At 41.7% G+C, this 16142-nt stretch overlaps 1 protein-coding gene across 2 annotated transcripts in view; it reads left to right on the top strand.

Moving 5' to 3' along the window:
• Positions 1 to 689: 689 nt before the first annotated feature.
• ALG6 (ALG6 alpha-1,3-glucosyltransferase) overlaps positions 690 to 16142 on the top strand; it is a 66427-nt gene continuing 50974 nt past the window's right edge. The window contains exons 1-2 of one of the 2 annotated variants that reach the window (XM_080800651.1): positions 690 to 805; positions 5014 to 5283. In XM_080800651.1, the coding sequence (XP_080656777.1) occupies positions 5202 to 5283 (82 nt within the window). In that variant the 5' untranslated portion in view covers positions 690 to 805; positions 5014 to 5201. The remainder of the gene's footprint in view (positions 806 to 5013; positions 5284 to 16142) is intronic. The other variant, XM_080800652.1, reaches the window with a different exon arrangement.

Raw genomic sequence — 16142 nt, 5'->3', positions numbered from 1 at the left:
AAAAGTAGATCCAGAGAGTTGTGCAGATCCACTTAGTGTACAGCCATAGTCAAATATTTGCCCGTAATTATGGATTATAAATCAGAGGGGTTGGCGTATAGAGAATAGCAGGATTCAGCAGAGAGGAACGTTTGCCTTCTCTGAACAAAGGAGGCAAGGTAGTTGTTTTGGGCAAGTTTGGGAATAGGTGATCCAAGCTGCTTGATGGGAAAGGTGTAGTGGCTACTTGAGGGCAGGGCTGTTCTTTTGTATAACCCACAGGCTCTCAAAAATGGTTGGACGTTTAATGTTTCTTACATGAGGTGACTTACCAGCCTTAATACAGTCTTCTCCGCAGGCATGTGGCTTGAAGACTGTGAAGCAGGTTGGCTTTCTGGCTCCTTGAGAGCACAGTCGCAGAGGAAGACCCACTGCCTGGTGGTGAGGATTAGCCAAGGGCTCTCCACTCTGCGAAGGGAGCCAGGACGCGCCCCTGACAGGAATCCGTGGACTAAGCAGCCGCTCAGGACTTGGCCATCATCCCGGGAAAGAAGAGCAAGGGGCTTTCCACCTGCCCCAAGCCTAACCCGGGGTGGGAGGCCTCTCAGGTTCCAGCCCCCGCTGCTCCGCCTCCTAAGCCGGCCACCGCCTCTCCGCGCCTTTTCCCGGCCCCTCCCCTTACGTTCGACGGGCTCGCTCCCGCGCTCGGAGCGCGCGCACGGCGGAGGCGGAAGGTGGAGAGAAGCGCTCCGCCGCGGGGGCGAGCGCGCAGGCGCCTTCTTGGGATAGCAGCGGGCGCGAATCCCAACGTTCCGCGGGCGGTGGGGTAAGAGGCCGGGATCCTGGGGCGTCTGGGTCTCGGGGCTAGGGTGGAGAGGGGGTGGGGAAGGGGAACTCGCGACGCGCAGCGATTCCGCACGCAGGTAGCAGCCCGGCTCCAGGTCCCGCTCCTCTCAGAGGGGCGGCTGGCGAGGCCTCCCCGGGTCACCCTGCTGGCTTGCTTGGGGGGTCGAGTGACTGGACGGGCTGATGGTGGTGGACCCCTTGACTTGGCAGCGGGCTTGGCTCCCTTGACGCTCTTGTTCCTGCGGTCTTGAGGGTCTGGCCCGCTGGAGAAAGGGAGGAGAAACGTTAAGATGGTCCCTTTTGCCAGACGTTCTCCTCGGGAATAGCCGCACTCCCTGGGTGTTGTGTCCACCTTGGGGGAAGGACCTTTCAGACTAAAAAAGAACAAATTCGGCAGTGGAAGGGAACCGCTGAGGTTTTGTTTTGTTTTGTTTTTGATCGAAATGTACTAACCTTAGGGCACAGTAGGACGGAAAACCTATCTGCCACCTGCGTGAAGACTTCGTGTTGTGTGGATGGGTTAGAAAGTTACTGCACTTTGCTTTGCAGATGGAGAAAGTAATAAAGCACCTTTGTTAGTGTTCAAGAAGAGACCCGTTAAGGCTCATAATACCTTTGGCCACAAAGGACTCAGTAAAATTAGGTACCTCCCCTCTTTGTATAGAGGAATCTCTCTATTCAAAAGATATTTTATGAGTACCTGCTTTTTGCAACTTTGTTCTAGGTGCAGGGAACAGAGCCAGGGCCTAAGACAGGAGGATCCTTGCTCGCACGGAACTTATATTGTAGTTGTTAAATAAATGTAATCTTCTTTTTTAAAAAATGTAATTTCCTTTTATGCTTTTTTTTTTTTTTTAAAGATTTTATTTATTTATTTGACAGACAGATCACAAGTAGGCAGAGAGGCAGGCAGAGGAGAAGGGAGGAAGCAGGCTCCCTGCTGAGCAGAGAGCCCGATGCGGGGCTCGATCCCAGGACGCTGGGATCATGACCTGAGCCGAAGGCAGCGGCTTTAACCCACTGAGCCACCCAGGCGCCCCTCCTTTTATGCTTTTTTATTAGAATAGAACATGTACAAGAAAATACAGCAATCATAAGTTGTAACTTGCTAATTTATTGTAAACATCTTTTTTTTTAGAGCTTTTTTTTTTTTAAGATTTTGTTTATTTACTTGACAGAGAGAGATCACAAGTAGGCAGAGAGGCAGGCAGAGTGAGAGTGGGGGGGAAGCAGACTCCCCGCTGAGCAGAGAGCCCTATGTGGGGCTGGATCCCAGGACCCTGGGGATCATGACCTGAGCTGAAGGCGGAGGCTTTAACCCACTGAGCCACCCAGGCACCCCATGTAAACACATCTTTTAACCACCACTCAAATAAAAAAACAGCATATGGAGCACCCACATTGGTTAAGCGAGGGATTCTTGATCAGGTCATGATCTCAGGATCCTGAGTTCAAGCCTAGCGTGGGACTCGTTTCTAGGCCTGGAGCCTGTTTAAGGTTCTCACTCTCCCTCTTCCTCTGACCCTCTCACCCTCCATCCCTCTTTTTTTAAAAACAACAGCAACAGGGGCACCTGGGTGGCTCAGTAGTTTAAGCCTCTGCCTTCGGCTCAGGTCATGATCCCAGGGTCCTGCATTGGGCTCTCTGCTCAGCAGGGAGCCTGCTTCCTCTCTCTCTCTCTGTGCCTGCCTCTCTGCCTACTTGTGATCTCTGTCTGTCAAATAAATAAATAAAAATTTTTAAAAATGCTTAAAAACAACAGCAACAACAAAAACACAAAGTTCTCAGCTTCTTCTCAGAAGACCTCCCTGGAGACCTCTCCCAATCACCATCCTTTCTTTTCTCCCCAAAGGTAACCTTTTTATTGATATCTAATCATAGATTAGTCTTGTCCATTTATGAAACTTTCATAAATGGAACCAAACAATATGTATTCTTTGGTGTCGAACCTTTTTTTTTTTAAAGATTTTACCTATTTGTCTGAGAGAGATTGAGTGCACAGCACAGGGAGTTGCAGGCAGAAGGAGAAGCAGCCCTCGCACCACCCCCCCCAGCCCAGCAAGGAGCCTGAGGTGGGACTCAGTCCCAGGACACTGGGATCATGACCTAAGCCGAAGGCAGATGCTTAACCCACTGAGCCACTGAAGTTTTCCTGTTTTTATGTTTGTTTGTTTGTTTTTCAAGTTTTACTTTAAGTAATCTGTATACCCAACTTGGGGCTCGACTCAAAACCCTGAGATCAAGAGTCACAAACTCTACCAGCTGAGTCAGCCAAAAGCCCCTAGTGTATAGCTTTTTTTTTTTCTTCTTTTTTTTGCGGGGGTGGGGGAGAGAGCAGAGGGAGAGGAAGAAGCAGACTTTACACCCAGCAGGAGGCCTGATGTGGGGTTTGATCCCAGCACCCTGGGATCATGACCTGAGCCCAAGGCAGAGGCCTAACCTACTGAGCCACCCAGGTGTGCCACAGTGATTGAATTTTAATTTTTCCTCTTACCTTGCCTCTGTGATGAAAGTTCTAGTGAATAGTAAGATGATCAAAAATGGGTGTGGTATGAGGGAGGAAGTGGAATTTATACAATCTAAATGTGAATAATATATTTATGTAGACTTATTTACTGCTTTGAGGCATACTACCTAATTGGGATGCTAGACTTCATTAGTTCTAGAGTTGATTCTTGCTATATTTATTTGTTTTGTTTTTTTCAAAATTTTTATTCATTTATTCGTGAGTGACAGAGAGAGGCAGAGGGAGAGGGAGTAGCTCTCAGGGAGCCTGATGAGGGTCTAGATGCCAGGACCCCCGGATCATGGACCTAAGCCGAAGGCAACCACTTAACCAGCTGAGCCACCCAGGTGCCCTGACCCTCGCTATATTTAAATAAGAAAATAATTTTTGTCACTATATTATATACCTGAAACTGATATAACACTGTATGTTAACTGTACTGGAATTAAAAAACTTGGGGTGCCTGGGTGGCTCAGTTGGTTAAGTGCCTGGATGGCTCAGTCAGCTAAGCGCCTGCCTGCAACTCTGGTCATGATCCCAGGGTCCTGGGAATAGAGGCCCACATCAGGTTCCCTGTTCAGTGGGAAGCCTGCTTCTTGCTCTTTCTCTGCCACTCCCATAGCTTGTGCCCTCTCATTCTCTCTCTGTTAAATAAATAAATAAAATCTTAAAAAAATAAAAACCTTAATAAAAGATAAATAAAATTAATATGTTTAATTACATTCTTAAATAATTTTTTTTGCCCAGTAGGTGGAATCTGCCAATTTTCACCTAGTTTTTTCAGTTGACTTACTGTATTTTTCTGATTACATTTAAAGCATATCCTGTGGTTAAAATGGCCCATTATTTCCCAAAGCTTTTTACTTTTAAACCATTCAACCCAAGGGAAAAACTGAAAGAAAAAAGAAACACGTAGAAGGTTAATTATATCTTACTGGTTTCTCTCTTAAGAATTGGAGACATTGGGGCACCTGGGTGGTTCAGCTGGTTAAGCGCCCGCTTTCTGCTCAGGTCATGATCCCAGGGTCCTGGGATTGAGTCCTGAGTGGGGCTCCCTGCTCAGTGAGGAACCTGCTTCTCCTTCTCTCTCTGCCTGCTGCTACCCTGTGTCAAATAAATGAACAAATTCTTAAACAAACCACGAATTGGGGTTATTATTTGATTCTAATAAAGGTTCATTCTCTAAGATGGAAAGATGGTGTGGTTAGTGAAAGTATATTTTGGAAGAAAAGAAGTAAAAGTCAAACTACATAAATTACTCTAGTGGACTTTCTCAAACTAATAGAAAGGTAAAATTCCTCTTTCTCTCTGTACCAAAGATAAATTATCTCTTTGTTAACTTTCGTAGTTTTATTTTTACATGTAGACAAACATGCTTTAGATGGAATTGATTCTTCTACTATCTAAATTTATCTGTTCTTTTTCTTCATTCAGGACTGTTCCTTTGTAAGAAAGACCCTTACCACATTTTTAGATATATTGAGTCTCATTTAACAGGGAGAGCTACCTTTTAAGGTATATTTCCTAACTAGAGGTCTAGTGAATAAAGAACTTAAAACTACCCGCTTTTCCTCCTTGTCAACACACCTAATTCCCCATCTTCCTACTTGGTTTAATGGATTCATTGTTATGTTGTGCTCAGCTTACTCTTGGTCTTTCTTTTTTTTTTTTTTTTCCTCCAGGCTACTTCTTCACAGACCTAAAAGTCCGTATTTAACTGGAAACGAAGCATCACTTAAAGTTCTCTCAAACTCCTAATCCCCAAGAATTGATAACATTTCTCTGATAAAGAGAAGAAGTGACTGACTACCTGTTAAAAATATTCTGGCACTGGTCCTATTTTTTCCCTCCTTAGATTTGTAGAAAAAATATGGAGAAATGGAACTTGATGGCAGTTGTGGTCCTACTAGGACTAACAGTACGGTGGACAGTTTCCCTTAATTCTTACTCAGGTAACTTACACATCTTTACTATTTAGAAGATGGACAAATATTCCTTTGAATAGTTTCCTCCCTCTTCCCCTCCTCCTCCTCCTCCTTCTTTTTTGTAATAGTTTATAGATACCTGCCTGGGACAGAGAAGAATTTGAGGCTTTATTAGTATGGTCAAGAAAATACACTTAAACATTGAATTCTAGTAAAAATAACAGTGTAAGAGCTTAATAGAGGCTTAGAATTTATGACATGAGAAAATAAAAATGTATTCTAATGGGGAAAATGACAAGTTGAGAAATGATTACGTCTTAGGCATCGAAGAAAGAACTGAGGTAGTACTTCAAGGTGGGAGTGGAATCAAAAGAGGCTTTTGTTTGTTTGTTTAGGGTAGAGAAACCATGTTCCTAGACTGAAGGGAAGAGACCAGTGGAGACTTAAGACTGGGAACGATGTGAGAGAAAGGGAGGGAGAATTGATGGTATAGGTCCTGGATAGGGGATAGGATTGAATTTCACCCTGTGAGTATTTATTTAGCACTGCTCATGTCCCAGGCACTGTGCTAGGTGCTAAAATACATGAATGTCCAGTACTGAAAGGGTCCACATTTTAGTAGGTAAGTGGTCACAGGACAATGTGATTATTATGACTAGAAGTATTTGTTAAGTACAAAGGTAATACAGAGAAGTGAATAATGAGATTGCAGTAGAGAAAACTTTTCAGAGAAGTTGATGTTTGAGTTCAGGGTTTGAAGGATGAGTTGGAATTTGCTAGGCAAATGAAATGGGGAACATGTACAAAAACATGGTAGAATGAGAACATGGTTTTAAGTAGTCAGTATTGGAGTTGCATAAAAAGAAGGAATAAAAAGGATGGGGAGGGAGCAGCTCAAGATTTAGCTATACAGTTTGCTTGGCAAATAACTTGTGTTTTAGAAAAATAACTTTGATTGTAATGAAAGGATTGTAGGAAGCAGGTTATTGGTAAAGAGACAAATGACACAATCATAATAATATAAGTATGAGCTACTATTTTAAGTATTTGTCATATGCTAGACACTGAGCATTTTCTTTTACTTACCATGACTACTGAAGAAAGATATTGTCTATAATTTACAAATGGAAAATGAGACAACTGATAAATGACTCAAATTCAAATATAGTTGTATTTTATTCCAAAGGAGTGCTTTTAGGACACTACTCTGTGGCTTCTGAGAGAGAAGTCAAACTAAGCCAGCTAAAAGATGGATAAATGAATTTGAGGAATAGTGAGGAAGTAAAATCACTTGGATACAGCAGTAGACTTGGGTTCAAATTATAGTTTTTTTGCTTGTTAGCTGCCAGATCTTGGAGTAGTTACTTAATCTCCACGAACCTTTTACAAAGGTACCATCTCTACGAAGTGGGAATATTAATATGTATTTTAACAGGGGTGTGGGGATTACTTGAGATAATATGTATGAAACTTTTTTTTTTTTTTTCAATTTGACAGAGAGATCACAAGTAGGCAGAGAGGCAGGCAGAGAGAGAGGGGGGAAGCAGGCTCCCCACTGAGCAGAGAGCCCGAAATGGGGCTCGATCCCAGGACCCTGAGATCATAACCTGAGCCGAAGGCAGAGGCTTAAACCACTGACCCACCCAGGTGCTCCTATTTTCTTTTTTTTAAAAAAGCATTTATTTTTTAAAAGATTTTATTTATCTGAGAGAAAGAGAGCAAAAGAGAGGGAGCACAAGCAGGTTTGGGGGGGCAGGGGGCATGGGGAGAGAGAGAAGCAGACTTCTGCTGAGCAGGGAAGCCCAATGTGGGGCTCGATCCTAAGACCCCAGGACCATGACCTGAGCTGAAGGCAGATGCTTAACCAACTGAGCCACCCAGGTGCCCCAAGACTTTATTTATTTGAGAGAGAGAGGGAGAGACAGATAGGGAGAAAACACAAGTGGGGAGGAGAGGGAGAAGCAGGCTCCCTGCTGAGCAGGGAGCCCCATGTACACTGTATCCCAGGACTCTTGAGATCAAGACCTGAGCTGAAGGCAGACACTAAACTTACTGAGCCACCCAGGCGCCCTATTTTTCTTTTTCTTTTGTTATTTTTTAAAGATTTTATTTATTTATTTGACAGAGATCACAAATAGGCAGAGAGGCAGGCAGAGAGAAAGAGGGGGAATCAGGCTCTCTGCCGAGCAGAGAGCCCGATGTGGGGCTCGATCCCAGGACCCTGGGATCATGACTACCTGAGGTGAAGGCAGAGACTTTAACCCATTGAGCCACCCAGGCGCCGCACCTATTTTTCTTTTTAAAGATTATATTCACTTATTTGAGAGGGATTGAGAGAAGAAAAAGAATGAGTCGGGTGGGGAACAATAGAAGGAGAGAGAGAAGCAGGCTCTCTACTGATCAGGGAGCCCCATTCAGGGCTGGATCCCAGGATACTGGGATCATGACCTGATCCAAAGGCTTAACTGACTGAGCCAACCAGATGCCCAATGTATTTTCTTTTCTAGTAGTGTAGGAATATAATCAGCATAGTAATCGTTCACAACTATTTTCTTGTTTTATCCTTAAATCAGATTATTTAACCCCAGAATGTTTATTGAGTGTGTGCTGTGCAGCAAAAATATCTTACTGGTGATCAAGTTTTTCAGACTGGCTTTCAGGGTGGCCAAGAATAATAATTCGTATCTTCCTGTGATATTGTGATTTATAAGAAATCATGTATTTGGTCTTTGTCCTCTTTCTGGCACAGAGCCTCTAAAAACCCTTGGGATTTTCTAAGTGAAAGTGATAAAGTTGTCTTTTGTTAAGGTAATGCTGGCTTTTGGACCCACCTAAGGATGGGGTCTGGTTGCCCAGAAAACCAGATTGCATCATCAGAGGGTTGGAACTTTCAGTCCTACCCTCTGATTTCCCGGGAGGGGAGAGAGGCCAGAGGTTGAATCAGTCACCAATGACTAATAATTTAATCAATCATCCTTTTATAATAAAGCCTTCATAAAAACCCAAAAGTATGATCGGGTTGGTGAACACATGGAGATTCAGACGGATTAGAAGCTCAGCACCCTTTCCCCATATCTTTGCCCTATGCATCTCTTCCATGTGGCTGTTCTGAGTTATATCCTTTTTTAATAAACTGGTAATCTGGTAAGTAAGTGTTTCTCTCAGTTCTGAGAGCTGCTCTAGCAAATTAATTGGACCAAGGAGCAGGTTGTGGAAACATCTAATCTATAGCCAGTCGGTCAGAAGTGCAGTTAACAATCTAGACTTGCTGTTGGCATTCAGAGTTGGAGGGGGTTGTTGGAACCTCCAACTGATCAGAATCTGGGCTTGTGACTTAGAGGGAGGGGGCAGTCTTGTAGTACTGCACCCATAACCTGTGGGATCTGATGGTATCTCTGAGCAGATAGAGGCAGAATTGAGTTGAGTTGTAGGATATGGAGTTGGTGTTAGAGAATTGCTTGTTGGATGTGAGGGAAATCTCCCATCCCCACATTATAATTGGATTCCTGAATCACTCTTTTACTTCTCTAGAGATATTCAGAGTCAGGTGGGTAGGACAGACTTGTAAATATGTACTACATCAAAATATAGTGTGATATAAACCAAGTAGACTGGGGACACTAAAGACTTGTAATTCAGACAAGAAAGGCTTAGAGTATCACATTAACGATAACACGTTTGTTCTGAAAGAAGTGCGGGGAGGATTTACTAGGCAGATAGTATTCCAGTGACAGGAAATAGCATGAACAAAGGCCAAGAGTTCTTTGTGGTATGTTGAGGATGTAAGTGTGACCGGAATACAGGGTGCATGGTTAAGATGGAGCAGTAGGTGGGTGATGTAGGAATAAACAGGGCCAGATTGTAAGCCAAAGTAACATGTGATGGTTTTATCTATTGGGCAGTGGAGGTTTTTAAGTAGGGATTCACATGATCAGGTATGTTGCTTAAGAAGACAACTATGGAGGCAGCATGGAGTTTGGAGTAGAAGAAGGAGAGGCTGATGGTAGCAAGACCACACGGCAGCATATATGTGCCATGGCCTTACTTCGATTTTTAACGCTTACTTGGAGTGTTGCTGCATAAAGCTGGTTGCAGTGGTCTAGGCAAGGGATGATGAGACTTGTCTAAGTGACTAAATTTGAGAGGCATTGAGTAAAAATCAACAAAATGTAATGACGAATTGTAGGGATAAATAAGAAGGGGAAGAGTTTGACAGTCTGGTTTCTAGTTCAGAGATACTGAGACTTGAAAATGGAGCAGATTCAGTGGGGAAGGTAATGAATGAATTCCATTTTGAATCCGTTAAGGTTTGGGTGCATTTTAGTTATATAAAGAAGGGTGAATTTGGAGACATGGAATTTGGCTGGGGGTACAAGAATGCATAAATCCATCTTCAGCTGGTCACAGAGAACAACAGTTTGGCCCTGGCTTCATACTTCAGTGCAGCTCTGTGATGAACAAGGCTGGGCCAACTGTAGGAATCCTTTTTTCTTGGCTAGAACCAAAGTAGGCAGGTCCTTTTTCACTCAGTTTCTCTCTAAGCTCACATTCAATCTGAGATCTTACAACGAAAGTGCAAGAAATGAACCAGAAAACATTAGTGCCAATTCCTAGAGTAAATTTTATCTCTGTCATCCATTCTAGCTTTTTTAGTATTGAAGCAGTTCCATACTTCACAATGTTTGGTAGTGTTGAAACGTTTGCCACTCTGGAGTGTGTGAAATGATATTTTGTTGTGGTTTTAATTTGAATTTCCTTCGTTACTAAAAGCTTAAGCATATTTGTATCTTTGCTGGCTATTTATATTTCCCTTTCTAGGATATTTGCTGTGTCCTTTCTATATTTCTATTTGATTTTTTTCTTTTATATTCTGTATTTTGGGGTTTTTTTCTCAAGTAGTCTATATTCTGGAAGCTAACCTTTGTACAATCATAAATATCTTCTCCCAGTTTATAGATTATCTTTTCACATGTTAAGATGTCTTTTTTTTTTGTTGTTGTTAAAGATTTTATTTATTTATTTGACAGACAGAAATCACAAGTAGGCAGAGAGGCAGGCAGAGAGAGAGGAAGGGAAGCAGGCTCCCTGCTGAGCAGAGCCCGACACGGGCCTCTATCCCAGGACCCTGAGATCATGACCGAAGGCAGAGTCTTTAACCCACTGAGCCACCCAGGTGCCCCTAGATGTCTTTTTTTTATGTTGTATGTATGTATGTATGTATGTATGTATGTAATCTCTGTACCCAATGTGGGGCTCGAACTTGAGACCCTGAGATGAAGAGTTGCATGCTTTTCCACTGAGCCAGCCGGGAACCCCACATCTTAAAGCGTCTTGATGAACAGGATAAAATAGTGAGATTTATTAATCTTTATTAATGATTTGTGCTTTTTGTATCTTTAAGACATTCTTCCCTACTCCAAGTTACAAAGGTATTTTCCTAAGATTTTCTTCTAAAAGTTTTAAGATTTGTCTTTCCTACTTAAGTCCTTCTTCTTCTTCTTCCCCTTTTTTTTTTTTTTAAAGATATTTTATTTATCTGTCAGAGAGAGAGAGCACTTATAAGCAGGCAGAGTGGTAGGCAGAGGCAGAGAGAAGCAGGCTCCCTGCCGAGCAAGGAGCCTGATGCGGGACTCCATCCCAGGACCCTGGGATCATGACCTGAGCCGAAGGCAGCGGCTTAACCGACTGAGCCACGTAGGCATCCCACTTAAGTCCTTCTTAAAATGGAATTTTATATTTAACGTGAGATAGGAATTTATTTTAAATTTTTTTCATATAGGTAATCAGTTCTTTCAACCCACTTATCAAATAGTGTATTTTCCCCCACTAATGTGCATTATCAGCTCTGTCTCAGGTTTTCATATATGCATGGTTCTATTTCTGATTGTTCATTCTGATCATTTGGTCCACTACTGCTGTATCTTATTATAATTTTGTAATAAGGCTTAATATATTGTGAGGCACATTCTCCCGCCTGATAATTTCTACTTCAGGAGTTAGCTGTTTTGGGCTTTGCTCATTCATATTACAGTAGGCAGAATTTCTAAAATGGCCCCTCAAAGATGTCCTGCCCTATTCCCCAGGACTGTGAAAATGATAACTCACTCAAGAGTGATTGTTAGGTTCTGTGACACAGTTGACTTTAAAATAGGGAGATTGTGTTGGATTATCCAGGGTTGCTCAGTGCACTTAAAAACAGAGAACTTTCTTTAGCTGGCAGCAGAAAGGGACTCCAGAGAGATTCAAAACTTAAGGGCCTGAGATTGTTGCTGGTTTGAAAGTTGGAAGGGTCATGTCTGGAGGAACGCAAGTGGCCTCTGGCTGCAGATGGAGAGTAGCCCCCAGCTGACTGTCAGTAGCAGCAAAGCATTGGATTGTGCCAGTCATCTGAACGAGCTTGGAAGTAGATTCCTTCCCTGGGCCTCCAGATGAGAGTTCAGATTGGTTGACTTCTTATTTTGGCCTTGTGAGACCCTGAGCAAAGATTCAGGTTAAATCCATTCAGACTTTTGACCTACAGAATTGTGAGATGTTTTAAGCTGCTAAATTTGTAATAAGTGTTATGTAGCAATAGAAAGCTAATATACACATATATGACTTTAATTTATTTATTTATTAAAATATTATTTATTTCAGACAGAGCGCACATTCAAGAGAGCATGAGTGAGGTGGGGAGGTAGAAGCAGATTCCCTGCTGAGCAGGAGTCTGATCTGGGGCTTGATCCCAGGACTGTGGAATCACGACCTGAGCTGAAGGCAGATGCTTAATTGACTGTGCCTTTAATAAAAATCAGATTATCAGAGTCCAATGAAAAACCCTATTGGCATTTTGAGTGAAATTACATTGGGGGGGAATTGGCAATCATTATTACACTGGGACTTCTTTTTTTTTTTTTTTAAGATTTTTAAATTTATTCATTTGAGAGAGAGAGAGAGGAGAAACCAAGTGAGACCATGAGCAGAGGGGAGGGAGGGGCAGAGGGAGAGGGAGAAGCAAATTCCCTGCTGAGCAAGGTGCCTGATTCGAGCCAACGTCCCAGGACCCAGGATCATGACCTGATCTGAAGGCAGATGCTTAACCAGCTGAACCATGCAGGTGTCCCCACAGTAGGACTTTTAATCCACTAAGATCGTAGGGTTTTTTTTCTCCCTTTATTTAAGTCTTCTTCTTCTTCTTTTTTTTTTCCAATTATTTGAGAGAGAGTGTGAGAGTGAGCACAGGTCGGGGGGCATGAGGAGAGGCAGAGGGGGAGAGTGAGAGGGAAACTCGAGCAGACTCTGTGCTGAGCGAGGAGCCCAATGCAAGGCTGAGCCTAAATGAAGAGCTTAAATGAAGAGTTGGTTGCTTAACTGACTGTGTCACTCAGGCGCCCCTGTTCAAGTCTTCTTTTCTACATGAAAGTCTTACATATCCTTTATTAGGTGTATTCCTCGCTGTCTTACATATTTTTCCCTTTTTCCCTCATTGTTATAGATGGTATCTTTTAAAAAATTGTTTTTCTTTCTTTCTTTTTTTTTTCAAAGATTTATTTATTTTAGAGTGATGGTGTGGGGAGTGTGGGAGGGGCAGAGAGAGGAAGAGGAAGCATCTCAAGCAGATTCCCAACTGAGTGTAGAGCCTGATGGAGGGTTCAGTCGCATGACCCTGATCCTACCTGATCCAAAATCAGTAATCAGATGCTCCCCTCACTGAGCCAGCCAGGTGCCCCTCATTCTTGGAGTTGTGAGTTCCAGTCCCATGTTGGCTGTAGAGATTACTTAAAAAAAAAAAAAATGCATGTTGCTAAGGTATGAAAATGAAGTTGACTTTTTATATTTGTCAACCTTTCTAAACTCTTATAATTCTAAGAATCTGAAGGATCTTGTGGATTTTCTTCATTAAAAAAAAAGATCCATGAATAATGAATAACAGTTTTATTTCTTCCTATCACTATCCTTGTCTTTTTGTTGCTAAGACCTTATTACAGTGTTGAATAGTGATTTGAAGTAGTGGTTTGGGCATCTTTGTATTGTTCCTAATTTTAACTAATGCTTTTAATTCACTAGTGAGGTGGTTTTTTGTTTGTTTGTTTGTTTGTTTAAGTAGGCTCTGTGCCCAAGGTGGAGACCAACGTGAGGCTTGAACTCACGACCCTTAGATGAAGATCTGAGCTGAAATCAAGAGTCAGTTGCTTAACCCACTAAGCTGCCCAGGCACCTTTTGAGTTTGTTTTTATTTTTTACAGCATTGAACCAACCTTGCATTCCAGGAACAACCCTATTTGTGATATCTTTTTTTTTCTTTAAGTATATTGCTAGGTTTGGCTTGTTAATATTTTACTTGCAATTTTAGCATCCATGCTCACAAATGAGATAGGTGTACAATTTTACTTCCTTAAAATGCCTTTTGTTATCAAGGTTATGCTAGCCTCAAAGTGAATTAGGGAGTATACCCCTCTTTTCTGAATGGAATAGTGTGTAAGATTGGAATTGTGTGTTCTTTAAAAGCTTTAAAGAACTTGGTAGGAAAGCTATTTCGGCCTTGGTAGGAAAGCTCTTTGGGCCTAGAATTCTCTTTGTGGAAAAATTATTAATGATTATTTTCTTTAAAGGCTATAGGATCATTTGAGCTTTCTCTTTCTTTTTGAACTATTTTATAGTTTATATTGTTTTAGGAATTTGCCCATTTAACCTGAGTGGTATAATAAATTGTCTTAAAACTATTCATAATGTTTTCTCACCTTTTACATCTGCTGTATTTCTGGTTATGGTTTTTTCCCCATTTTTTATATAGTTTATGTTTCATTACTTAAAATCAGTATTAGAAGTTTTTAAATTTTGTTAGTATTTTCAAAGATTTAATTTGAGCTTTGCTGATACTCAATATTATGTTTGGGTGTGCTCTTGTGTTAGCTGCTAAGTCAGATGCTTTAGCTCATGAAGTTTCAGTCTCTCTTCTTTTCAAATACAAGCATTTAAGTTATAAAATCCCTTTCAAGTGGCACCTTAAAAATAATATATTTTTTAAAGATTTTATTTATTTGAGAGAGAAACAGCATGACTGAGAGCACAAAGGGAGTGGGGTGTTAGCAGAGAGAGAGGGAGAAGCAGGCACCCTTCTGAGCAGGGAGCCCAATGTGGTGCTCTATCCCAAGATCACAACCTAAGCTGAAAGCAGGTGGTTAACTGAATGAGTCACCCAGGTGCCCCACAAGTAATATTTTCTATGTTTATTTTTTTTTTAAGATTTTATTTTATTTCTTTTAAAGATTTTATTCATGAGAGAGAGGCAGATCACAAGCAGGGGGAGACAGATCACATGCAGGGCTCGATCCCAGGACCCTGGGATCATGACCTGAGGTGAAGGCAGATGCATAACCAACTGAGCCACCCGGGCATCCCTCTGTGTTCTATTGTAATTATTCTTTGACTTGTGAATTATTTAGAAGCATATTTAAAATTTTTCAATTATTTAGGCTTTAAAAATGGTTTTTTGATATTTTTAAAATTGTATTGTATAAAGAGAATCTTACGGGACTCCTGGGTGGCTCAGTGGGTTAAAGCCTCTGCCTTTGGCTCTGGTCATGATCCCAGGGTCCTGGGATCAAGCCCCGCTAGGGCTCTCTGCTCGGCGGGGAGCCTGCCTCCCCGCCTCTCTCTGCCTGCCTCTCTGCCTACTTGTGATCTCTGTCTGTCAAATAAATAAATAAAATCTTAAAAAAAAAAAATAGAAAGAGAATCTTACTCTCTGGTACATATTCTTTTTTTTTTTTTTAAAGACTATTTATTTGACAGAGAGATCACAAGTAGGCAGAGGCGGGGGTGGGTGGGGGGAAGCAGGCTCCCTGCTGAGCAGAGAGCCGGATGCAGCTCTATCCCAGGACCCTGAGATCATGACCTGAGCTGAAGGCAGAGGCTTAACCCGCTGAGCCACTCAGGCACCCCTCTGGTACATATTCTTTGAAATGTATTGAGACGTGACATACTATGTGATCAGTTTTTGTGAATGTTCTGTGTGTGCTTGAAAAATATATGTCCTCCAGTTTAATATTCTGCATGTATCCATTAACTCCATATTATTATTTTGATGTTAATTTTTTTTTTAAGATTTTATTTATTTGACAGACAGAAATCACAAGTAGGCAGAGAAGCAGGCAGAGAGAGAGAGGAACCCAGGCTCCCTGCTGAGCAGAGAGCCCGATGCGGAACTCGATCCCAGGACCCCGGGATCATGACCTGAGCTGAAGGCAGAGGCTTAACCCACTGAGCCACCCAGGCGTCCCTCTCCTGATGGTTTTTAAAAGTGATGCTTTATTTTATTCTTTCAGAGTGTGGTGTGGAGATTTTCATATACCTATTTAACTTAACAAAGTCTAAAATTAATATTTATATTTTCTTTCTGAACAATGCAGGGGCCAGGAAATGCTTCAACTCTAGTTAAAATTTCACCCTGCTATTAAAATGTTATTATTGCGTAAGGTTTTAGACATTAATAACTGTTTTATAAAATTAGTATTTACTTAGGTTTACCCTCATGTTTATCATTTTCTGTACTTAACCTTCCTTTTTACATATTGCATCTTCTTTTGAGATAATTGTTTTTCTTCCTGAAGTACATTTTTGGGAGTTTTTTTTTTCATTTGTTTTTGTTTTTGTTTTTTAATTAGATTATTTTTAAAATTTAAATTCAGCTAATTTTTTTCCCCATTTTTTGGTGGGAGGGGTAATAACCTTTTTTTTTTTTTAAGATTTTATTTATTTATTTGAGATAGAACGAGAGTGAGAGAGAGAGCACAAGTGTGGGGAGCAGCAGGCAGAGGGAGAAGCAGACTCCCTGCCGAGCAGGGAGCCCAATGTGGGGCTCGATCCCAGGACTCTGGGATCATGACCTAAGCCAAGGCAGAGGC

This window comes from Martes martes, assembly GCF_963455335.1.
Source record: "Martes martes genome assembly, chromosome: 4".
In the NCBI taxonomy this organism is placed as follows: domain Eukaryota; kingdom Metazoa; phylum Chordata; class Mammalia; order Carnivora; family Mustelidae; genus Martes; species Martes martes.
The sequence above is the reverse complement of the archived record's forward strand: the minus strand, read 5'-3'. Positions and strand labels throughout refer to the sequence as shown.